The sequence below is a fragment of the Carassius gibelio genome, chromosome B13 (genome assembly GCF_023724105.1).
Source record: "Carassius gibelio isolate Cgi1373 ecotype wild population from Czech Republic chromosome B13, carGib1.2-hapl.c, whole genome shotgun sequence".
NCBI classification, from domain to species: domain Eukaryota; kingdom Metazoa; phylum Chordata; class Actinopteri; order Cypriniformes; family Cyprinidae; genus Carassius; species Carassius gibelio.
This window is the reverse complement of record NC_068408.1, coordinates 2,863,543-2,890,579: the sequence shown is the minus strand read 5'-3', so window position 1 is coordinate 2,890,579 and position 27,037 is coordinate 2,863,543. Positions and strand designations below refer to the sequence as shown.

Sequence of the window (27,037 nt, the reverse complement as noted above, 5' to 3'; positions counted from 1 at the left end):
AATTCTGCTTCAGAGGCAACTTCAGGCTGTGTCAGGCTCCGCCCACTTCACCGCGCCTGCGCTCTGTGGAGTTCATGGCGTATTTAATCGCGAGCAGCAGGGATGAGTGAGTTTCCTGTCAAACCCAGACGAGGCAGATCAGCTGAAGGCTCTCTGGCGCGTCTGAAAATTCTGTTCTAAAGCCATATAACGGGATATTACAGTAATAAAGAGGATAAGGTACCGTTTTTATCGCGTTTTAAGGGAGCTGTGAATCGAAGTGGAGTTAAATTGTCGTCTTTGGCTAACTGGCTAATGCTAGCTATCTGGCTGTCATTAGAAAAACAAAAAATTTAAAGCGGAAGCGTGACGTACTGGATTACGAAAGCGGAAGTGCACATTTTCGGTCTGAAAGGTGGGTGGGGATAATTTAACTTTATTTTACTTTTTATTTGTCTTGTTTTTTTTTCTTAATATGATTTTATAATTAAATATACATTTATAAAAATAATTGTAATAACGAACAATAATAATAATAGATGTTATTGTATTTTATCACTGTTGTTATAAGTGTACATTTACAATAATAGTAATATTATTATAATAATATTTTACAGAACATAACTATCATTATTATTGCTACCATTTAGTTCTTATTATAATAATTGTACATTTTAATAAGACTTGTTGTTACTTTTTTACTAATACGTTGATAGCAATAATAACAATGTTATTACTATTACAATTATTCATGCACATTTTATAAAAAGACTATTGTAATTATTCGTTTTTTTATTGTCAAATGTACTTTTGTGAATATTAAATGTAGCTATATTAAGCTTATTTTACAAATAATTAGTACATTTACATCATAAAAGGAAATTTAATTATGATAATCATCTTTTAATGCCAAGCATTAAAAAGTAAAGAGATGCCATTGTATGTTTGCTGATAATATAACAAGGCTTTTTCTTCAAACCTCATGGTGAAGGCTGAAAGCTGTCACTAGGAGCTGTTGTTGTATCATGTATGATTCGGTTATGTTTTCAGCACTAGCTTGAGGAAAATCCCATCTGAAAACCATAAATATGGAGATGCTGATCTTGTGAATGCAGTGTTTATTGGTTTAAAACAGTGTTTAGGAAAAACTTATAGACCAGAGAAGTCCTAGCATCCTCTCCTTCCAACCTAGATTTTTCTTTCTGTCAAATATCTTACGATTTTGACATAATTCTGAATTTGAGTATATCTCTTGCAATTCTGAGCATGCATTTCTGTTTGTTTCAGTCAGCTGCATTGACACATCGGTTTTCTTTCTCACGTGACTAGCTTTAAATATGCAAATTAACAAATGCATAAAAGTGGACATTAACCACTGCATAATAGATGGTAACAATCATGGCATAACACATTTGGTCGACGTACGTGTGTTTTGTTCACATTGAGTCTCACACACGTTCGGACATACTCGTGCACGAAACCTACAAATCATGATTCACTGAAACATTCATACAACATTAAAATTTCATCAAAATGTATTCTAAATATAAGAAAAAAAATATAGGAACAGCTGAATGCACACATACACAAAAAAATAAATAAATAAATAAAAAAGTCACACTCTATTCTATATGTGACCCTGGAGCACAAAAGCAGTCTTAAGTCTCTGGGATATATTTGTAGAAAAAGCCAAAAATACATTGTATGGGTCAGATTTATAGATTTTTCTTTTATGCCAAAAATCATTAGGATATTAAGTAAAGATCATGTTTCATGAAAGAGTAAGAAAAGCTACGTTAGACTATGTACCCATATAGACAGCTATTGAAAAAAGCTCTAAACAGGGTCTGTAATATAAAAGGTGTTTTATTGTGCATGAACTGATTTTGAGGACTGCACATGTCTCATTGCACAAAGATCCAGCAAGAGTGCATCTGTAGAATTTAAAATCAACAACAAAATAAATACAATTACTTTTTGTTGCATAAACATTACCAAAGATTTCCAGATTTTAAATGACAACATGACTGAATAGCAAGTACAAATTGCTTTGAAAACGTTCCATAAAACTGTAAACCTCACATTTCAGCCTTTAAATAAAGAAAGGGGTTAAGTTAAAATGATAATTATTAAATAATTTACATGTAGCCTATTGTATCTGCTCCATAAATAATTATATATACCTTATCCGAATAGTTTGGATGTGTAGAAGCCACAAACATTTTTTTTTTTCATCAAAAGATTAACATTTACAGCAGGGCATGCAAATTTGGTCCGTTTTTTTGGCCAGACAGAAACTGCACACAGGCTGGATGTAAATGTAACCCTCTTTAAATCCTCTCTCTGACAGCAGGTGGCGCCGCTGGAACAGTAGAATGAGAGCGTTTTCCTTAGACTTACTTTATTAAGTATTACATGCAGTGAAGATTAAAACAATTCCATTGAATCTTTTCTAAGGACAGCCAGAACCTTCATAGGTACATTTATATCATTAATCAATTAATGTATTCATTTGTTTAATTCTCTTAGCACTCCTTACAAAACAGAAAAGTTTTCTGTCATGTTTTGAAATCCAAATCGAAACCAACGTTTGACATATCATCAAACTGGTAATCATTCCATCTCTATTTCAGATTTACTAACATTAGGACAAGATTAAGAACAAATTAATGCATGTGTTCCGAATTAGGCAGATCATTTTCACGGGAAGTTATAAAAATAAATAATCTACGCAATTATTAGTGAATGAGACCCCTTGTGTTAACAGCTTGGTGCTCCTAATTTTAGCATCCTCTCAGCTTTGACAGCAAACATCCTGTTGTTGTTTTTTTCTTTCCATTAATGCAGAATCTAGATAGGGCTGCACAATTAATCAAATTTCTAATCGTGATTACAATTATGGATGCCACAATCGTTCAAAGCAGCAGTTAATTTTTCAAAGTCCACTTATGTTATTCTGTGAGCTTAAGATATGTTTTTTTCTTTCTACATGTTATCTTAAGAGTTTTTCCATTGTTTTTGTATAACATTATAATACCATTCAGATTTTTTTAACTTTTTTATAATTTAAAGAAGAAACCAATCCGATGTATAGTTGATTTAAGACTATAGAAAAGCACTAAAGGTTTTTTCAGTTAAGAGTCTTTTCAGCTTGTTTATTTTCATATAAAAATAAGGCATGCAGTTGCACCAAACAATATTTTGAACATCATCCAATGTAAATTGTGATAATCGTAATTAATAATCGAAACATAATAATGTCATAATTGTGCAACCCTGTGTCTAGTTAACATTTCATTCATAATGATATGAAAACATGTACTGTATACGTACAGTTTCATTGTCAATGTTTTAAATCCACATCCAAGGTTTCCCGCTCTGTGTATCATGTAGTGACACTTGTCAAAACAAACAGCGCGCAGTTTCAGTGATTTGTTCTAGCATTGTATAATAACAGTGGAGATTATGAGTCGCTCAAGCAATGGACACAACATGGAAAAACTATCGGTATGGATATTTGCCGATGAATGGCAATAAACTGGGAAAACGAATCAATTGCAAAATCCAAGCTTGCAAATCTGAGAAGAAAAGTCAGAATAACAAGATATACACACACAATCCTGATGTTTTTTCTTGCGAATCTAAACTGCGTTTTTGAGTGTTAAGTCAGAATTGTACACTTTAAGTGTTGCAATTAGTGGCGGACCGATATATCGGCCGATATTTGGCTTTTTTTCAAATATCGGCATTGTTCGATAAGTTTTTCTGCTTGGCCGATGTGTTCGAGGTGGGACTTTTATTTTGACGTACACAGTGCTCACAGTCTCTCTTGTTCATCATCGTCTCTAACAGTTCTGTCTAATACAGATAGATGTCATAATCAGAACAGTTAAACAAAAGGAATTAATGTATACAGAAAGTATTATAACGATTGCTTTTATGTTAGGTCTATTAGTAATGGAGAGGCAAACATTATAATACTTTTCTCGTTTGCTGTCAGCATTAAGCAAATACGCATTTATATAATTATATAAATATTAAATAATGACTAAAGAACATTTAATTTCACAAACCTTGCAAACTCAGTCGAATCCAGCTGTGAGATCATGTGAAGTGTGTATCAAGCATGATCACGTGTTCTCTGTGTGAGAGTCGGTCCATGTGAATTGAACGCTTTAAACTTTAAACTCGTGATTTCAAATTATGCTGCACTTTATGCATTCACCAAAAAGATATATTCATGTCATTTTCACTGTGTGCTGTATGTAAAATGAGTGTTACCCTGGCTTTATTTGAAAAATATGATTCCCAGTGCACACGAACTTCCCAGAATACCCAGAGTTCCCTGTTAATTACAGTTTTTACTTTATTATATTTGTATTAAATATTTATTTGTTTAAAATACCTTCTCATCTAAAGTATGCTTATTTATTTTTATTTATTTATCCATTGTCAAATTATTACAAATTTCTTAAATATTAATAATACTAATAAAAAAATAACATCGCTTTATATCGGCTATCGGCCCAGTTTTCTAAGATATCGGCATCGACTGTCAAATACGCATATCGGTCAACCACTAGTCATGTGTTAAAAAAAAAAAAACAGTACGCAGTTTCAGTATATTGGCCACTCAAGCAACAGAAACACAGAAAAACTATCCATGCCATTAAACTGGGAAAACTAATCAATTGCGAAATCCAAGTTTGAAAATCTGAGGAGAAAGTCAGAATTACAAGAACTAGACACACAATTCTGAGTTTCTTGCTTTCTTCATCTTCTTGCATTTCTTGTTTCTGAGTTTTAAATCAGAATTGCTAGAAAAAGTCAGAATTGTACACTTTTTAAGTGTTGCAATTACCTTTTTTAATTACACTTTACCCCGTAGCGCAAACAAGCTTCCATAGAAAACCCCTCTCATGGTTGTTGTTTCCTGTTTGGATCGGTTTCGGGCTTTAACAGGCCTAGAAGAGACGAGCGCGTCTGTTTGTGTGATGGGATGCGACTGCAGGATCATGTCGCTGTTGTATCCATGAAATCGTTTAGGAGTCGAGTGCTGCACTTTTATGACAGCGACATGCCATGATAAATTGTTCCCATTGATGCGCTCTCCTATCGTTTTGTGTCACAGATATATCTCATTGAAAGTTACATTTCCTCTCAAATTAAGAATCGCATTACTGGAGCTGATGTTTTTGAGTTTGTAAATATTAAATGACTTACATTGTTCATTGTGTTTGTACAGTGATTAAATAGGCACAACAATTACACACCCGAAGGTTTAAACCGCAACAGTTCATCTGGTCACCGTGTAGGATTATTCATTCAAAACAATGAGTCATTAATAAAGCGGTAAACCTCTTAATATACAAGTTATTTTTAACCAAGGTTATTACTTTTATACAATGGCAGCAACAGAACACACCAGTATTCAAATAATAGTTACATTTGAGTCATAATCGGAATAAACTAATAATTTCAAGCATTTAAGACTTATATTTCTTAACTCTATATGTATATATTCAGATAATATTGTTATAATAATAAAGACATTTTTAATGTTACAATATGGTCTATATTCAAATTCACACAACTTTCTATTCATCTGACAATACTGAAAAATAAAATGCATCACTGTTTCCACAAAAATATTGTGCAGCACAACTGTTTTCAATATTGATAATAATCAGAAATGTTTCTTTAGCATCAAATCAGCAAATTATAATGATTTCTGATGATCATGTGACACTGAAGACTGGAGTTACCATGCTGAAAATTCAGCTGTGCTTCATGGAAATAAATTACATTTTATTATATATTCACATAAAAACACAGCTGTTTTAAATTGTAAAAATATTTCCGAATTTTTACTATTTTTTGATCAAATAAATGCAGCCGTGGTGAGCAGAGGAGCATAGGAATGTCTATACATTTCTTTCAAAAGTAAATTAAATTGAGGTTCACTAAAATAGGTAAAAAAAAAAAAATGAAATGCTGTTGGGAAAACCCCGAAGCTTCCCAAAAATGCATGCATAATGTTAGCAGGTTACTAGGAAGTAAAGCAAATCAAATACAAGAGAAGATCCTGAGCGGTCACCTTCCCTGGAGGCTGTGGTTAACTCTCACGCTCTTCTTCTCTCTCTCAGCAGGTTTCTTTGTAGAAACGGAGGGATGGATGGAGACGAAAGAGCAACTTCTGAAAGGATTCTTCTGGAACCGTACAAGTACTTGTTACAGCTGCCAGGTAAGAGAGCATCTGTAGGGCATTACGCATTTATTTTTGGCTGCATGTAGAGTACAGTGATGAAAGAATAAATCACTCAAAATACATTCATTTACTCACCATGAGACTTTCTTCTGGGGAACACCAGGAAAAACTGACAAAATCTTCACTTTGGAATAGAAACCGACTGGATTTTTAAGTTGTTATTTGATAGTTTGACACAAAATGTAAACTATTTTGAATATGTGAAATGAAAAAAATTAGAATTACCGGTAGAATATTATCATTGAGTATAGACCTACATTTCAATGGACTTCAGAAGAATTGTTTTATAGTGAATGCATCATCATCTTTTACAGTTTATTCGCATATATTAATATAGCCGTGGTAAACATGAATGGTCACTGTATGAAAAAATGTATTTAAAAAATCCTTTATGTGGGTCGAAGACGTCAAGATGTCCCCATAAGAAGAAATTGACATGCATAGAAAGCCCATTAAATATAAGTAAAGTGCCTACTTTTAAGGTTTCAAATAAGTTTTTGGAAAATAAAATGTCAGTTTGGTTTAAATAATGTTACATTTTCATTTAGTGTAACACTTTATGTAAAAATGTTTATTATTGTACATATTAAAATATATAAAAGAGAATAATCCATTGTGTTTTAAATTAGTAAAAAAAAATTAAATAAATACTTACCATTGGGCAAAATCTAGGATAGTGGCAAAATTTAAAAATGTTAAATTACAGCTGATTAGTATTTGGGGTTAAAGTAATTAGTCTTTTAATGTGTCATAAATAGCTTGTTGTTGTTAATATGCCTGACAAGAGGGTTGCGTCGAATGGCATTTCAGTGGCTCTCTTCTGTAAATTGGGAAAATGTATGAGATTAATTTTTTGATCAGGAAATTAAAAACATAATTGCAATTAAATTAAACTGAAAACTTTTCAAATATTTTTGGAAAAACAACAACAATTTAACGCAGTATTACACTTATTGTTTATATGCTTACACCCTTTTTTTGTCTTTGACCCATGACTAAAGAAGAAAGTCATGGGTTTGGAACAAGATGTATTTTTGCTTTAATGTTGCTGAATGTCTTTGATATTAATAGCTCGGTCTTGGTCTTGTCTGAAATGTAGGTTAAATGATATTTTAAGAGAGGCTTCGCTGTAGGAAAAGTGCTTTATGGAGATGAAGTGGGATTTTCTAATGAAATGAGTTGAGTTCACTGTACTACGGTAACTTATTACACAATTATGCAGCAGTCCTAAATGAAACTAATAATGTTTGCTGAAACTTTATTTTGATCTGCTCTACGCTGGGTTCATTTAATTAATATCGATTGCTCTTAAATTGAATAGAACTTTTTACCCAAAGGGTTTCGGTCCACAATTTCAGCAAGAGTAAACACCAGTAGATGAAAAAAGAAAAGTAGCAAAGTGAAGATTCAAGGCTTTGGAGATATTTATCATTCTGTCGTTATTTACTCGCCCTCAAAACCTGTTGGGCTTGTTTTGAATGTTGAAAATTAATAGCATTAATGCCCATCGACTTTCAGCAGATGCAAAACACACAACATTATTCAAAATGTCATCTTTTTTAATTCCACAGAAGACAAATAATTCATTAGGGTGAAACAAATGTTAATTTGTGGATAAAACTTTACCTGTTTTGCTTGATTATATTATTTTTCCCCATACTGTATATCTTTCCTACGATGAGACTTAAATGATTAATAACAAGTTATAAGAACATTAATATTAATGATTGATGCTTAATTGTGTTACAAACATATACTTTAACTCCGCATTTAAAAAGCATAAATATTGTATTTCATAATTATTTGTTAATTATAAATAGTGTATTTATTTCTTACCATGTTTATTTGTAATTTACAAATTTTATTTTTATTTTTTACTTTTTATTTAATCAAATGTGTGATCTGGGTATACCATAACATGAACCAATATAGTATTTTATAAAAATAAATATTAGAAATAATTTTAGAAATGTTTAAATATTTTTTAAATGCATTTTTGTAATTATTTGGTAATAATAATAAAAAAATGCATAAAAAAAATGAAAGCTTGTGTGATTTTTTTTTTTTTTTTTTTCTAGTTTAACATATTTGGTATAATATTGTATTTTAGAAATATTAGTAAATCAGAAATATTATATAAATACATTTTATATATATATATACACACACATATATATATATATATATATATATCTCAAATTATTTTGTTATGCATTTACATATTTCATCATTAAATAATAATAAATCGGCACGCAATTACAAAACATGATGCTAAATAAAATCGGTCTAAATTTCACTTTCCACGATGCATATTGTTGCGGTTTTTGTATTGTTACAGTGATTTCTGGAGCCAGAAGCTGCTTGACGTTTGATGTCAGCTAGCCGTTCTGTGGCAGAAACATCATCATAAATCTATAAGTCACAGTAATACAGGAAGTCTGCAGTCAGCACAATGCACAATAAATGACAATAAATCATGTGTGTCTTATTAGCTGCTCCTGCTGTAGCAGGAATTAGTGAAAGGACACACATTAGGTTCTGCTGAGGTCATGCTGTTAAGGACGATGTGCCATGGGTTGATTTGTTCCTCATGGCTTTTGTGTCCTTTTAGACATTGGAGTAGTGTAGTGTAGGATTATATTTCCAAGTCGCTTGTGTGATTGTTACCATGTCATTTTTCGCTAATATAGTCATCTTTTACTGTCCAGTGTCATTAAAATAGTTTTTGTTAACATTTTTTAGTTAAATTTTAACTTTTATATTTTGTGATTTCACTTTAATTTTAGTCATTGTTATTCTTTTATTTTATAATTTTTTATATATATATATATATATATATATAATATGTTTCTTTCGTATTTTCAGTTAACGTTCATTTCAAGTAGCAAGTAGGTTTTATTTTTATATTTTCTGTTTTCATTTTAGTTCAAGTATTTTGTTGTGTTTGTCATTTTTATAATTTCTTAAACTAATACATAAAAATGTATAAACTTTATAGAAATGTATTTTGTTGCAATGTAGACTTCTATTTTTAATTGATGTTTTAGCAATTTAGAAATGTTTTGTTATAGGTATTTCAGTACTACTTTGAAAATGCACTTCATATTTTATTTTGGTAACTTTTTCTTTTCATAGTTTTAGATTGAGTTTTATTTAACTAGAATAGTCCTGTATGAATGTTTTATTGTAAACTGCATGAAAACTTAGAATTATGCATAAGTCTCTCTATCTCTGTGTGTGTGTGTGTGTGTGTGTGTGTGTATGTAAAATCAGTAACATAATTTGGTTGCCACTGCTTCAATTTCCTACGGTCTTGCAGAATTAAATCTCCCTCTTTCCATCTCTACACTCTTAAAATCAAGGTGCTTGAAAGGTTCTTCACAGCAATGCCATAGAAGAACCATTTTTGGTTCCACAAAGAAGAGAGAACCATCTCTTTCTCACCTTTTTATAATCTGAAGAACCTTCTTTCGCCACAAAGAAGCTTTTGTGAAACGTAAAGGTTCTTCAGATGTTTATGGAACCATTTAGACAGAACGGTTCTTCTATGGCATCATGAAGCACCTTTGTTTTTAAGAGTGCATGCTGCTCTTTTAGCGAGAGTGTGTTGATTGTATCGACAGTAAAACCCACCGAGTCTGAAGGAGTTTTTCCTCTTATATTCAGTCTGAGAGGGCGAGGAGGAATGCTGCTGCTGCATCAGAACCCAGTCTGTTGTTTTCCCGTCGTTCTCTTGCAATTTTAATGATGTCTTTTGTGACAGTAAGCCCAAAACCAGAGACGCTCCTCTCAGATAGTTTTTGCAGAGGTCAGGGAAGACATCACTGAGGAAGGTGAAGAGAAACAGAGACGCACATGTGAAGAGATTGAGAAAGACTTCCAGGAGGTCATTTACTCACATTTAAACTGGAAATCTCATTAAAACACGTCCAGGTCGTATTTCACCCCAGAATTAATTCAGTGAATCCTGATGTTTTACTTTTTCTCACTATTTAGTGATTCCCATTACTGTAAAGAAAGGGTTATAAATTATATATCTAAAAAATACAAATAATAATAACTGAAGTAATTTTATTTTTAATAATTTGTATTTATTAAATGTAGTAATTTATTAAATTACAATAAATATAATTTCCGGAAAATGTTATTTGTATAACCGAAGTACGTAATGTAACTGAAATGGTGACTATATCGTAGTAAAAAGTAAAACTTTTTTTTTTTTTGCAGGATTCTTAAGATCAAATATAAGGCTCAAGATTAGGGCTTTCACTTTTAGTTTGAAAATTGATTGCACAATCGATCGGACCAAGCAAAAAAAGTTTCGAAAATGAAAATAGGGAATCGATTTTAACCAAATATGTACACTATTAATTTTAAAACAATTAAACAATTAAAACATGTAGATGTAACAAAACTCACAACCAAGCAGAAAAAGAAAATAAAGAATTCCGAAAGTGCAGTATGCCTTGCAAAACCTAGACGGAAAATACCAGCAATTTTACGCGCCTATAAGACCCAGTGACGTCGAAAGCGACCTCTTATGCTGCGTTCACACAAAACGCGAATAGAGCGTCTGGCACGAATACGAAGGTCTCGCGGCGCGGTAGACGCGAATTCGCCTCATTCGCGCATCTAGTTACAGGAGATTCTGAGTTATGAAAAGGACCGTTGAAAGCTGACAGCGACCGGCTTTTGTGGTGGAAAATTGGCAGTAATACCCCCTCCTTGAATGTTGCACTCCTGTTGCTGTTTGTTATTCTGCCAGAAACTTCATGCCAATAAATAAGAAATATTGCTGACTTGTGCGTTTCCAGCGCTCTCTTTACTTTCGTCCGTTATTTGACGTTGAAAAAGGAAACGTCTTTTTTTTAGACATGGAAAATCTTTTTTTACAATAGATTCAATGAACACTTATCTTAAAAATCGAAAATGATTTTTTTCACAAAACTGACAGCCCTACTAAAGATATTTTAAAAGACTTGCACAAATAAAATTAATACCATACGAGCGGGGTTGGGCAATGTCTATAGTACAATATTAAACTAAAAAATTACTGTAAAGTTGAATTTACAGTTCAGATACAAGTCTACACAAAAACAATTTTATAAATGATAAACATTACAAATGCATTTTAATACGGATTCATGCAGTGGAAGAACACACTCTAAATACACACACATAATGTATGCATGCTCTCTAAAGGTGTGTTTTGTTTACTTTTCCCAATATACTCTTAATGTCTATAAACTCGCACTTCGTTAAAAACATCAATTATGATATTATCGCAGACCATATATTGCACACACACACCCTTATAATGCATTGTCTTCTTATCAATCCACCAATTCACATTTAAACTTCTGCATGTTTGCAGGATTAAAACATGGGTTGATTTTACATTGGTCTGAACAAAATAACTGTTTTATTTAAAATGCACATTCATTCTCTGCCAGCAGGTGGAGCATGTGATAGAAATATTACAGTTTTTTTTTTAAGTTTAGTTGTCACATTCATCCCTATCGCAATTCTGCTCTTCCCGTCCCCAAATTAAGACTTCTTAAAATCATGATTAAGACTTACCAGTACAATAAGACTTTAAGGACTTAAATTTGATGCAACTAAATTTAAGACCTCACGGAAACTGTGAAAAATGTATTTAGTTTTAAACTTTTAAACTTTTAAAAATTTAAATAAAATTAAAAAAAAATACTACAAATAAAATGAATTATAACAATTCAAAATAAATCAATTAATACAATTAATTACAAATGTAGTTTTTTGCAACCAAAGATTGTTACATTTTTAAATTGATACAATTTGTCAGGAAGAGAAAATCTGATACAGTGTTATCATAGAAAGTGTTTTCAAAGCTAAAAAGGCACAACAAGTGCTATTTTGAGTCTGATCACATTGTGTGACGTTTTCAGAAATAGTTAGTGAATTTTCTTTGATTATTGAGGGTGAATCTGAGCTTTTCTTGATGGACTCATCATTACTAGAGGCCAAACGGAGTTGAAGTGAGGACACAGGAGGAGGAACTCGCTCCAGTTACAGGAAAACACTCATGAACGAGATGAAGTCAGATGAATGATGTCGTTCTGAAGACAGCTTAATCACAGCTCTGCAGGCTTCAGCGTTTAAGGCTGTGTTTTAAAAACCAAAAACACTTCTGTGGATTCATCTGCATTCTGCTTGATTCTGCTTTCATGCCGTTCATTTGTTTAATGTTTTTAGTTAACTATAATATAAACGTCTTAGATGAGATACTGCAGATTTTATTTTTATATTTTCTGTTTTCACTAAGTTCAGTTCGAGTACATTTGTTGTTGTTTTTTTTTTTTCAATTTTGCCTATATAGTTTTTTTGTATTATTTTAGTGCTCCAGACTAGCTCAAAGTATTTTTTGCATTTAGTATTTTATGTTAATGTTAATTTTAATTTCAAGTAAAGAAAATGTTTGTTTGTTTTACGTTCATAACCCTGTTTTAATACTCAATTTAGTTTTATATTTATTCAATTTTATAGTTTACATCAAAAGAAATATATATTTAAGTTGTAGAATATTTAGTTGTAATTATTGGAGTTATTAGCTGAATTAAAATAGCCGCAGCTCATTTCGAACTCATCTTTTCTCTGTTTTGTTTTTTAGGAAAACAAGTCCGAACGAAACTCTCGCAAGCGTTCAACCACTGGCTCAACGTCCCAGAGGACAAGCTTCAGGTAAGACTTTATCTGTGTTTATCAGGAAGGGTTTCAGGGTTTCTGCATGGACTGTAATGTTGAAATATATTGTAGAAGGAGAGGAACACTTTTCCTCAAATTTAATTATAATGCGAGTATGAAGCAGTTTGTGCTTATGTTCTGTACAGTTTACAATAGAAAGAAAATAATAAAAGGTAAGCGTGACTATTTATCTAACAATTCTGACTTTTCCCCATATTATTCTGATGTTAACTGAAAAAAAAACTTGGAATTAGATAAATTTGCAATTACCTATATATTTTTTTTTATTGTTAACAGTGAAATGTAAAGAAAAGTCAGATTTGTGAGATTCAGAATTGCAAGACAAAAGATTGCCTTTTTTTTTTTTACTTTTTAATCTTATTTTTTTATTTATTGTATTTTATTAAATTTGTATATATTTTTTCCCTCTTTTAATATTTTTAAACATTATTTTCATTTATTTGTTTTATTTTTATTTATTTTATTTTATAAAAAATATATTTTTATTACTCTTTGTATTCTTTTTTTCAGTTTTATTTTTATTTATTATATTTTCTTAAAATAATATTTAAAAATATATATTTTTACGTTTTAATATTAAATTATTTTCTTTATTTTTATTTATTGTATTTTATTTAAATATTTAATATATTTTTACATTTTAATGTATCATTATAAAATATTTGATTATTAATAAATAATTGTATTATTATTATTATCATTATTATTTTGCATCCTCAGATCTGTGCAGGTTATTGAAGGTTTAGTTTAGATTGTGTGTCTGTTCCTCGTGGTATCCTCTCCCCGTCTCTGAGTGAAAGTCAGCTGAAGTTTGTCAGATTTGTTCGTTGATTTTCATTTCAGTCAACTTGTGCTTGCCGATAGAAATAAAGAAGCAGATCTGTTTCACTTTCAGTTCTGCTGAGGAACTCGTGACTTTGTGAAAAACCTGTTACTGGCTGCTTTCTGAAAGTCTTTCACAACCCACCGTCTCAGTCACTCATGAAGAGAACAGATGTCCTCACACTACACTGGCTTTTGTCTTTAATCAACCACTAGTCTGCATGCTCCTGATGTTTCATGTGAATAATGTTAGTTAGGATTATCAGATCGTCTTCTGAATCACTGCTGTTCCTTCAAACGTTTGTGTAAATGGACTCTTCTGGTGTTGGTATTGTGTTGTCACAACCCTAACATCAGTGATTTCTAGTTATTTCATCAGATTGCACGCCTGCTTTTAAATGTGCGTCAGCTGAAAGAGTTGCTTTGTGTGATGCATAGTGATTTAGTTACATCATCAGTCCACTTTTGGAAGGGTTTGCATTTATTTATTTATTTATTAATACAGTTATGGTTAGTTCAGGAAGGCGGATTGCTCTCCGGTGACTGTGCTTTTGCAGCTTAACACTCCCATGCAAACCTTGTGCAAACTGGTCATTTCCTGTTTTGTCTGGGTGTTTTTCTGCGCTGGCATTGCAGAGACTGTAAATGATCAATGCTAATAGATTTTAGCTCTAAAACCTCACATGGTGGGTCACTTTCAGCATCGGGCTCTTCAGCGTCGAGGCGTTCCTGACGGGATCGTGTTACAGCAGAGAGAAATAAGGCACAAAAGAGAAGCTTGTGAAGGAATGAGTGCATTCATGTCACGTCGTTGTGTGTTTTGCATAATTAAAGAAAACTAGCCAAAATATCCAAGTTCGCACAATAAATTATTAATTTTTTTTTTTTTTTATTCCTGGTGTTTTTTTTTTTTATTACATCAGGATTAGTGTTTTTATATGTGTGTGTGTGTGTGTAAATGTAGCTTTACGGTTTAATTTATAAAATGATTTATTCAAGTAATTTATTGTTTTGAAGGTGTGACATGAAAAAATGTTTTTTTTTTCTTTTTTGTTGATTTTCCTATATTTGATTTTTATAATTTTTGTATATTATATAATAACAATAATTTATTTTTCTTCATCTAACCTTATATTTGTGTATTTATTATTATTATTATTAATAATAATAATAATAATAATAATAGTAATAATACTGGTGGGAACAAATTAATTCAATTCTATAAATTTATTATTTTTTTTTTTATTATTACTACTATTATACTATTTGTATTTTTATTAACTGTATTATAATTAATGAATTTTATTATTGTAATTGTATTAATAATTATAATTCGTTTGGGGAACAGACTGAAATTAAGTCTTTATTGATCCTTAATCTTTTCTCAAACCTCATCCGTGTTTGTGTGCATTTAAAAACAGTGCTTTAATTCTTGCACCTGTTTGTGGCAGGACGCAGTTGAACATTAGTGCAGATGCTCATTAGAATATTGTTTTAGCATTGCATTTTTACGTGCCAGATGAAGTATTAAAGTGTTAAACTGGACACTACCTGACCGAGTTTATATGCAATGCAGCAGGAATCACATTAACACAGAAGGACACTTCACAATGATTATTAGATGTTTGCAGTGGATCATTCCTAGTGTTGGAGCGGAGGACTTTTAATCAATGAAAAAAATCATTTGAGAGCCGCTGAAGAGGTTTTAAGTGTTTTGTGTTGCATCAGTTTCTGGTTTGTATTCAAGTGCGTCTATTTCTGTGCCACTGATTGTTAAAAATAATTGTGTTTCCCTTTCTATAGGGTTTGTTTTTAAAAGAATAGTTCTCCCCAAAATGAATATCTGTTGACCGTTTACTCTCCCTCAGGTCATTCAAGATCAGGATGAGTTTGTTTCTTCATCAGGTTTGGAGAAATGTAGCATTGCATCAGTGTCTCATCAATGGATGCTCTGCAGTGAATGGGTGCCGTCAGAATGAGAGTCCAAACAGCTGATAAAACATTATGCTTATGAATTAAAGTATATGTTTGGAATCGAATTAAGCATCAATCATGAATATTTATGTTCTTGTTAATGAACTACTGTGTTTTGGCTGTTTAAAGTATTGTATAAATTCTTTACCTTTCTCCAAATCTGATGAAGAAACAAACTCATCCTGATCTTGCTTTATCTGAGGGTTTACGTTTTCTTTAATGTATATGGTTATACACTGTAGGATTTATTTGAAGTTTCTGTATAGTCTTTATTTAATATTTTCTTGATGTTTGTTATGACGAGCAACGGTGTCAGCACTCTGCTTTTTATATATATGGCTTTTATTGTCTATTTCAGAGCTTTAGAGGAGAAGATAATGAATGTATTATCAGTACTTCAGTTTTAATTTCTACAAAGCTGTATCATTAGCTTCAGATTCATTTGTTTAAATGTAGCGCACACGTCTTATGGACTACTTAGGGTGTGCTTTTTGACATCTTTGTTGTTTAAATCCCATCCACTTTTGTTGTATTAAAGTTTTTTTTTTTTTTTTTTTGTGCTGAATAATTACTAAGAATACAGCTGAAACCAGAAAATGGCAGAAAAAAAAGTGTAATTATTAAAGTGCAAAGTCAGTGATTTATTTAAAATAAATATGCAGGTTTTTTTTTTTTTTTTTTTTTTTTTTTTGTAACAAGCTGCTATTTGGAAAATGAAGACATTCGTAGAAATGTTAGAATTAGTAATTATAAAAATTTGTGATTTTACAGTATTACAATTTAAGTTGCAGTACTTTTAGCCGTTATAATAATAATAATAATAATAATAATAATAATAATAATTATTATTATTATTATTATTATTATTATTATAGTAGTAAAAATATAAATCTTTTTTTTTATTATTTTACTTCCCAGAAGCAAATCACAACAAACCTAGAGTTCTTTATAAAAAAAAAATTAAAAAGAGGGAAAACATTAAATCGCAATTGCAATTCTAAATTTTTATTAGAACTGTTTTATTAAACTTTTAAAGAACAATAAGCTGAAAACTAATTTAGAAATTAAGAAATTAAAGCATAAAAATTGCAATTTTACAGTTATACTGTAAAATAACTTAACAGTACATTTATACTGACACTATTAATTAATTATTATATATTAATTAATAATAATTTAAGATACTTTTGTAATGTAACACATTGTATAATATGGTGTATTTTTTTAAATGCTAATAATAATCATTTAAAAATAAGTTTGCCATATTAGCACAGCAAATTTGCTATAAAATTTTTATGGTTTTTTTTTTCTTTTTTTTCCTCTAACTCATTGTCAATAACGAAACGTGTGCGTCTGGAACGACACTGGTGTAACAGTTTAGGTGTTTCTTGTATTTTCTCTAATAGTTGATTTAAACGTAAGGAGCATCAGCAGAAGAGTATTCTCAGGTGTATAATAAGCGGATGATTCTGGTCATGTTTTAGTCTCGGTGTCCTGTAATATCTGCACGCAGGACTGTTTGTGGATTCAGTTCAAGGGATTCTCCATGAATCTGTGTCTGTAACACTCTCTCTGAACCCGACTGCACATGCGCCGAATCACTTCTCAGCGCTCACTGAACAGATTCAAGTCTACAAATATGACGAGCGTGTCTGATATCAGCTCAGGATTCTCAAGTGCACTGAATAGTGTCCGTGTTTCCTCCCAGACAGTGATTTAGTTTCTCGTTTGTTCAGAGAGGCAGAAATCCGGTTTTCCGAGTTTGTTCAGAAAGGTTTATCTGAGTTCACTGCAATTCAGTCCGAGGTCAGAATAACCAAATAAAAATGTGAATCTCACAAAAAACATGTCCAGGTTGTTGTTAGTTTTTAATGTGTGTGTGTGTGTGTGTGTGTGTGTGTGTTTTAAATAATAAAAAAAAAGACCATTTGCATTAAATAATGACTTGCCTATAATCTAAGTTCTAGTCAAATTAAATTATGCATTTTATATTTAAATATATTCACAATCATATCTTAATAAATTTCCTTTGAAATCATCTTCAAAATGCATTTATTTACATTGCTTACAATCAGAATAAATTTGGTAATTGTGAATTGTTACATTTATTCCGTTAAAACATATGAACGTATCTTAATATCATAACTCAAATAATGGTTAGCTGTGGAACAAGTGAATATTTAATTAGTTAAAACTTAAATGCATTAGATTTACTTATTTTGTTAATGTTTGTATTTGTTTAAATGTTGATTTAAATAAAATGTATGAACTGGTTTAACAATTTGATTAGATTTAAATCTTATTTTTAGAATGCACTTATTACAGTTGTGTATAGAATCACCATAAATCATAAAAAAAGTAATAATAATAATAATAATAATAATAATAATTGATTCAGTTAGAAAAAAAAAAAAAAAAAAAAAAAGTATAACCATGACCAAAATATTCCTAGCTGTAAAAGCAATTTTTTTTTAATAGTTGAACTATTTGCATCTATTTGAATCTATTTAAATAATTAAATACATTGAATGTGATGCATATTTTTTTTTTTTTTTTATAATCTTTGCTTCCCCACTACAAAGAATCTCGTTTTTAATCAGTAATGTGTGTTTAATTCAGTACAATTCTCTAAATATTCCTCTGGAACACAGTCCAGACTGATGAAGATTGTTTTGCATGCAGCTGTAAGCGAGCATCAGAGCTGATGATGTCATCGCAGGGTGACGTAATGTTTCTAGAAGGCAGACAGATACAGAAGTGATCTCGGTCTCACTGGGTGTTAAATGCTCTGTAAGAGCAAGCAGCATCAGAATCGGTGTGTGCTCTCACAGATGTCACACTGATATATACACGAGGACTCTTTCTTTCTTTCACATTCATCCTGTTTGAAGCGGATGCCAGCTCTGACGCCCCCTGCTGGTCGCTTTGTTGTACTGCCATGCAGAGTTTTTATTTTTATTTCTCGTTTTTGAAAGTAAATATCAAGTCAGTCAGTCTCTATTTAAAAGAAGGTGACTAATTCATCTAAATGGACTTTTAGGCCTGTTTTCACACCCGGTTTAACTCGAATAATTTAAGATTTAAGCATATAAACCTCCAATGCATTTGGATTGGACACGGTTTTAAACTAATAAACTTAATGTGATGCATTATTTGACAGTCATACATTAATGAAAAAAAAATCTTATTTACAGTGGATTCAGGAAGTATTCATAGCACTTCAGTTTTTACATGATTTATGTTACAGCTTTATTCTTATGGTTAAAAATAATCAGTGATTTTTTTTATATATAAGTTACTTATGCTGATTAAGACTATCTATTTGACCATATTTTGAAAAAAAAATAACTGAAATATTATTGCAATTTAAAATAAGACTTTTCTATTTGAATATACATTTCAAATCAAATTTATTCCTGTGATGCAGCGCTGTATTTTCAGAAACCATGATCTTATACCGATTTATTATCAGTTGTGCTTCAAATTTTTTTTGAATTATGTGATACTTATTTTCAGGATTCTTTGATTAATAAAGTTAAACAGAAGAGCATTTATTTAAAATAGGAATCTTCTCCAACAATATCGTTCAAAAGTTTGAGGTCAGTCGATGGGTGTTATACGGTTTATATTTATATTTAGAATAAATGCTGTTCTTTTTAAACTTTCTATTCATCAAAGAATCCTGAAAAAATTAATTCTAATAATAAATCAGCATATTAGAATGATTTCTGAAAGATCATGTGACACTTTATAACAGAGTAAATGGAAATTCAGCTTTGCATCACAGAAATAAATTCTATTTTACAGGATATTAAAACAGAAACCATTATTTTATATTGTAATAACATTTTCTGTATTTTTGATTAAATAAATGTAGTGTTCAAATCTGAGTGTAAAAGTTCAGCGTTCACCTGCTGTGTGTGTGTGTGTGTGTGTGTGTGTGTCTCAGAGGTCAGCTGAGGTCGTGTAAAGCGCTCAGCTGTGGACAGACCCCGAGGATTCGTCCCGTCGTGTCAGCGCTGATTACTTTAACGAGTGAATGCTCACCATATGCTCCCCATCAGAAACACATTCACTCTTCAGGAACACAGTGCTGCTTTTACAGTTAGATTAATGGTTTATTTATGGTGCATTTTCTCACTTAAAAGAAAATGATTGTAAACTTAATGCGTGTAAAATACAGAAGCACAGTTTTTTTTGTTACATTATATAAATGCTTTTTTAGCATCAGTAGGTTGTCATTAAGATTGTATTACTGTTACATTTAAAGAGCTTTTAAACTTGCCAACATCGACTTTTAAATCGACTGATTAAAATGCATTTAATATTTTAAAAAAACAAGTCTTTATTAAAATTGCAATAAAATGTAAAATTCTAATAGTATGCTGAAAAAAAAGATATACTAAATTTAATGTAAGTGGTTGTAAACTTTATTTTAGCTACATTTAATTAAAAAGTTGAAATTCTATTTAAATTTAGCTAAAATAAATTGATTGCAACCACTTACCTAAAAAAAACTTTTAGTGTATTAATGTGATTTTTTTTTTATTCATTTTAAAATTATACAATTGCAATAAACACACATTTTAAGTTGGCCTACATTGACTGTTTAATGTTATTTAATATTTTAATTGATGGATTAAAACATCATTCTTATCCTATAAATTTAGTTTTAATTATTTATTTTTATAAAATTGCATTAAAATAACTTTTAAATTGGCCTACACTGACTGTTAAATGTCATGATAATATTATATTATTTTCATTTATTAATGTAATTGTAATGTCATTTTGTAAATTAAATTATAAATTAATGAGCACAAATTACTTGAAATTTAAGTATATTTTATTGTGTATTTATATTATGTATATCACTTTTTAAAAACATTTTGTTTTATATTTATTAGTGTCTCTTATGATCTCAGTAGGCCTAAGAGTATTATATTTGTCACAAAACTCAACCTATCTGTAGTTTTAGTTGAGTGCTTGTAATTCTCAAATCATTTAATAATCAAAAGACACAGTTCTGCATGTCGCATTCAGATAAAAATGAAGATCTAGAGACAGGATGTTTCTGCAGACCTTCACTAAACACACAGAAGTCAGACACACCCTGATAGTGAACACTATCTAGTGCAGAGTGAGCAGCTGCTGCCCCCTGCAGGCCGTCACATGCATCACAGGTCATCCACATCTTAACCTTTTAACCTCTTAACCCCCATCCCTGCTGATCTGACCCAATGCTTTCTGCTGAGACACACTGCTATTGATGTATTTTACATGACTGCGCACTTATCACAGGAAGTTATTAATACATAAAGTAAATCGATGCACCCTGATGATTTTATTTGCAGACTTGTGCATGTGTATTTATGCTATTTGATATTTTAATATTACATTGATTAAATCTCATTTCAATAGTATTCATGTAATGTTTTCATTATTAAAATATTATACAACAAGTAATTTTATCCTGTAAATTAAAATAGCAGAAGTGGCAATTATATTTAATGTTTTAAAAAATATATAATTAAATGTAATTTGATTATTGATGTAATTAATTTTAAGTTGTACATTAATATAATCTTAAAATAATTTTTAATCTAAATTATCGACAGTAATAAATTATATTCAGTAAGTATAATGAATAAATTATATAAAAACATTTAATATGCATGCATTTTATATATATATATATATATATATATATATATATATATATATATATATATATATATTTTTTTTTTTTTTTTTAATTTTAGATTATAAATTGGCCAATATTTATCAATGCTATGTAATATTATATATTTTTTTACTTTAAATTGATAATTTAATTTTAACTTATTTAATTTAATAAAATCTATTTAATCAGGCAGTTGAGGTTTTTTTAACTGTATGTACATTCAGTTGGACATATCTAGCTTTTCCTTTGCTTATTAACTATGCACACAGTGATTGGCTGATAGTCTCGGTCAGAGATTTATTCATAGAAATCTTGCAGATGTTGCCACATTCAACTTAAGATTTTAAAATGCAAGCTAAGTGTCCCTAATTAAACAATATATGCATATAAACAGCCTTTTAATTAACAGTAGAATAATGATGACCGAGTAAGACATGCAAAAAAAGAAGAATGCAAGCACAAATCTAGAGTAGGGATATCCTCCAAGACCAAAGCGATATCTTAAAGTAGATTTTCATCATATGTTTCTAAAATGTTAATGATAGTTTTTGATTTAATTGTAGTGACTTAGGAGTCAACATCCTATCCTTACACAGACTTATCAGCTAGTTTTAGCACTAAAATCCTTTGTGAAATACTCTTAGAGCAAAAATTAAGAATCGATACGCCTGTTATTTTTAAGATTTATGAGCAGTTTTTAGCTTGAGATGTTTCCAGTGCTGTTATATTTGTCTCGGCAGGTGATCATCGCGGTGACGGAGATGCTGCACAACGCCAGTCTGCTGATCGATGACATTGAAGACAGCTCTAATCTGCGGCGTGGTTTCCCGGTGGCCCACAGCATCTACGGCGTGCCGTCGGTCATCAACTCCGCCAACTACGTCTACTTCCTGGGTCTGGAGAAGGTGCTGACGCTGGAGCACCCCGAGGCCGTGCACGTCTTCACCCGTCAGCTGCTGGAGCTGCACCGCGGTCAGGGTCTGGACATCCACTGGAGAGACACCTACACCTGCCCCAGCGAGGATGAGTACCGCGGGATGGTGCTGCAGAAGACCGGTGGCCTCTTCGGTCTCGCCGTGGGCCTCATGCAGCTCTTCTCCCACTGGAAACCAGACCTAAAGCCGCTTCTGGACACCCTGGGGCTCCTCTTCCAGATCCGAGACGACTACGCCAACCTGAACTCGACGGAGTACAGCGAAAACAAGAGCTTCTGCGAGGATCTGACGGAGGGCAAGTTCTCCTTCCCCACTATACACGCCATCTGGTCGCGTCCCGAGAGCACGCAGGTGCAGAACATCCTCCGGCAGCGCACGGAGAACGTGGATATCAAGCGCTACTGCGTGGATTATCTGGAGAAGGTGGGCTCGTTCGCTTACACCCGTCAGACGCTGCTGGATCTGGAAGCCGAAGCCTATCGCTTGATCGCAGAGCTCGGAGGGAATCCAGAGCTAGAGGCTCTGCTGAAGCATCTGAGTCGCATTTATAAAGAACCTGGGGGCGGAGCTTCAGCCGGCCAATCGAGAGAGCCCGGGGGCGGAGCCTCAACCAGCCAATCAAAACACTGACTTCCCCCTGTGAATAAACTGTGCTGTTATTTCGACTCCACTGCAGTTGCCTTCAGTCTCGTGTTTTTGTCTCGTTCACATTTCGGAGCGCTGTAGGTGAAATATTGAAGTGTAACAGAACTTGACTGGCGCCTCTCTAGTCTGCAATATTTGGTCAAGATTTGTGTACTGTAATCCGTGGACAAATGCTGCTCGTTTAATTAAATAATAACCGTAAACAAACAGTCAGATAAAACTAACATTTAATGTTTAAACCATGTCTGTCATATCACCACAAAATCAAAGCAAAAACATTGTTTTCCTTTACCATTTTCATGACTATATTATTATTATTATTATTATTATTATTACTACGACTACAATATCTGTGAGATGGAACAAACATTTAACTTATGCAATTTCACTAACAATTTAAAACTAATTATTTTGCTTTAAAACAACCATGTTTTGCTTTGTGCAATTATTTTCATGACTGTAGCATCTAATATATAAATATTATTACTATTATTATTAATGAAGCAGTAAGCGTTAGATAATCTTTATCTATTTCATATATATATATATATATATAGCCTGGATGTGTTTAAACCAGCATATAATATAGGTCACTAATAGAGTGAAAATTAGTGATAATCACTCAATGGAAATAATTGAAATATCAAGGAACACATTAATATGAATTTTGAGGCAGCATATTCTCAGCATGATATTCTCACAGGAAAGAATACAAATAAACCATTAAAACTCTCTCTTTTTTTTTTTTTTTTTTGATTATGATTTTGGGGTGAAATGTGACTGATGGTTCTGGGTGAAATTTCTCATTAAGATTAACATGACTGCCTTCCTCAAAAGTCCAAATAGTGATGTGTCTGGACCTTGTGCTGAATCTGTGGACGCTTTAACACTCCTCAAGTCAAGTTAATGTCCTCCACATTATAGCATTTTACTTTAAGGAAATTAAGACAAAATTATGGTTCTTTATTTTTTCCTTTAGTATTTTCATGACAATTATTAGAATTTATTTAAATGTCATTATTATTACTACTTCAATATCTGTCAGATGGAACAAACATTTAACTTTTATACAAGTTCATGTTTACCTCTGAACAAATAAATAGTTGTGTGTGCATTTATCAGATTCATTCTGTATAAGTAATGTTTTCTTTTGGATGTTTTCTTTTTTTAATAACTATTCTATTCATAAACACTCTTTCATACACTTCAGTCTCTTATGAGTGTGTGTTTTTTGTGCTGTTGTTCTTTAATGAAGAGAAAATCTATATCTTTTACATGCGTGAACACATTAATTTAGGAATAATTGTGTCTGATCATATGAAGTGACAGAACAGGAGCAACCACTTAAATGGCAAGCAACAACAAGAATTACTGTATTCTTTGGATTTATTTATCTACTTATCTGAAGAGATATATATATATATATATATATATATATATATATATATATATATATATATATATATATATATATATATATATATATATATATATATATATATATATATATATATATATATATATATATATATACACACACACACACACACACACACACACACACACACACACACACACAATATCGTGTCTAAAATGTTGGTAGTAATATTAAGCAATTGTAATAGAGATTTTACACAACATTTCGATCAACATTTGCAATCCGAGTTGATGTTCGATTCTTTTGCTCGTGCGTTTTTGCACAAGTTTGCATTTTTGTTGCATTTATTTATTTTATGTAGCGCCAAGCCCCTGTCAATTTCCCGGATTTAAAACATGTTCAATGTTAATGTGCAAAATAATAATAAAATCAATTACAATAAAATCAATCTATTATTAAATTTTACAAATAATTTAAAATCTCTGGGGCTAGTTAATATCTCTCCTTAAACACACACACAACTTTTTGGGAATCCCAAGGCATGTTAGCCTTGTTTCATGTTTTCGTTTTATTTACTTTATTAATAAATGTGTGTATTAGCAGCTTTTTCTCAAGTTAAAGTTATTAACATGAACATCTGCTGTTTATTTCTTTCGATGTGCACACTTTTATAGCATTATGTGTATTGGGATCGCAAATCATTTGAGTCAGTTCGGAAGTTCAAAGCGGGTTCGAGAATCATTTGAGTCAATTTTGGGATCGCGAATCATTTGAGTCAGTTCGGGAGTTCGGAGCGGGTTCGCGAATCATTCGAGTCAACTTGGGGATCGCGAATCATTTGAGTCAGTTCAGGAGTTCAAAGCGGGTTTGCGAATCATTTGAGTCAGTTCGGGAGTTTGGAGCGGGTTCGCGGATCATTTGAGTCAATTTGGGGATCACGAATCATTTGAGTCAGTTCGGGAGTTCAAAGCGGGTTCGCGAATCATTTGAGTCAATTTGGGGATCGCGAATCATTTGAGTCAGTTCGGGAGTTCGGAGCGTGATCGCAAATCATTTGAGTCAGTTCGGAAGTTCAAAAGCGGTTTCGCGAATCATTTAGTTCAATTTGGGGATCGCGAATCATTTGAATCAGTTCGGGAGTTCGTAGCGGGTTCGCAAATCATTTTAGTCAGTTAGGGAGTTCGTAGAAGTTTCGCGAATCGTTTGAGTCAGTTTGGGGTTCATAGCTGTATATGGACAGGCGTTTTTAACTAATTTAGTAGTTCTAATTACGTTCCACTCTTGTTTAGGTGTGAAATGTGAACTCATATTTTTTGTTTTAATGATGTGCCTTTTAACAGTATCAAGTATATTAAAAAACTAAACAAATCGTGTCTAAAAAGTGCAGGCATCTAGGCTAATGTGAAGTTACATGATGAAGTCATACTAGTGCGCGTGTGCAATTTGAGTGCGTTCTTTCACTGCATTATTAGGTGTATTCAAATGCATTTATGAATGCATGTGAATGATCACAAAATGTAAGATATGAACCCTTTGTGCCAAAAGGGTTCTTTCTTGTCATTATAGAACCTTTTTAGCATAAAAGGTTCTTTGGAGTTGAGTAAAGAACCCTATGGTTCTATATAGAACCCCAATGATCCCTTTTTTTCTAAGAGTTTGTGGTCATACTATAGTAAAGTGTATTATACTGTAAATATATTACAATACGTTAGTGAATGCTTCAGCATACTGTAGTAGTGAACTGATAAACTGTAATAAATACTGTGGTATACTGATTTTACTACAGTAAACTGTAGTGTATTGTAGTAAAACACAGTATTCCCTATAGTTGGAAAAAAAAAAACCTTTAGATTACTATAGTTGTTATATTACCACAGAAACTATACAATTACCACAACAAATTAATTCAAGTACTTTAATATATGGTTCAGAAACACTATTTACTAAAGTACTATAATCTTTTTTTTTCATGAACGATGAACCAACACAATAAAATATTTAATTATTCTCGGAAATGACGCTAGTATACGTAACTCGTAGATGAACTGATTAAAAAATAAAAATAAAATACCCCTTAAAAAATAATGCAAAAAAAAAAAAAAAAAAAAAAATGCTATATTGGTTTTCTTTCACAAACCTATTTTCAAGGCGTTAAGTCTGATCTAGTTTCTACTAAGGGCGCTTATGATTATGGTTTTTAACCAGGATTGTATATTTTCATGCCAAACACAATATGGTGGTATAATAGTGTTACTTACGCATTTTGAAGCGTTCAGTGTCCCATGAATGATGCAGTTTACCCGAAACACATCTGCAGCGTTAGCATTAGCATTAGCCCAGCCTCTTCTCCGACACACTCAGCCCTTATTATGAATAAAACTAAACATTTTACACAATGTGAAGTGAAATCACAGTCTTTGAAGGGTATTAGATTGTTGTGGACGATCCTGATGAGTGAAAAACTCGCTAGGCAGCTGAAAATTAGCTTAATGAGTTGATTGATCTGCTAATGAAGCCTGAGAGACAGCAAACTATTCGGAGTTTTCCAGAAGATTGTTTCTTTTACCGTTCAGACACAATTGCCCAAATGTGAACCCAAGTAGCGAGCT

The 27,037-nt window shown here is 31.7% G+C and overlaps 1 protein-coding gene across 5 annotated transcripts; it reads left to right on the top strand.

The window, feature by feature from the left end:
* The first annotated feature begins 71 nt into the window (after positions 1–71).
* Positions 72–24,259, top strand: ggps1 (geranylgeranyl diphosphate synthase 1). Of its 5 annotated transcripts, none has more exons than XM_052572983.1 (4): positions 72–394; positions 6,129–6,223; positions 12,897–12,967; positions 22,211–24,259. In XM_052572983.1, the coding sequence occupies exons 2-4, from the start codon at positions 6,151–6,153 to the stop codon at positions 23,033–23,035; spliced, it is 969 nt and encodes a 322-aa protein (XP_052428943.1). In that variant the 5' UTR covers positions 72–394; positions 6,129–6,150; the 3' UTR covers positions 23,036–24,259. The 5 variants fall into 5 exon arrangements, with proteins under 5 accessions (XP_052428943.1, XP_052428944.1, XP_052428946.1 ...); XM_052572984.1 differs by having other exon boundaries at positions 6,126–6,223; XM_052572986.1 differs by having other exon boundaries at positions 91–219; positions 6,126–6,223.
* Positions 24,260–27,037: the final 2,778 nt, after the last annotated feature.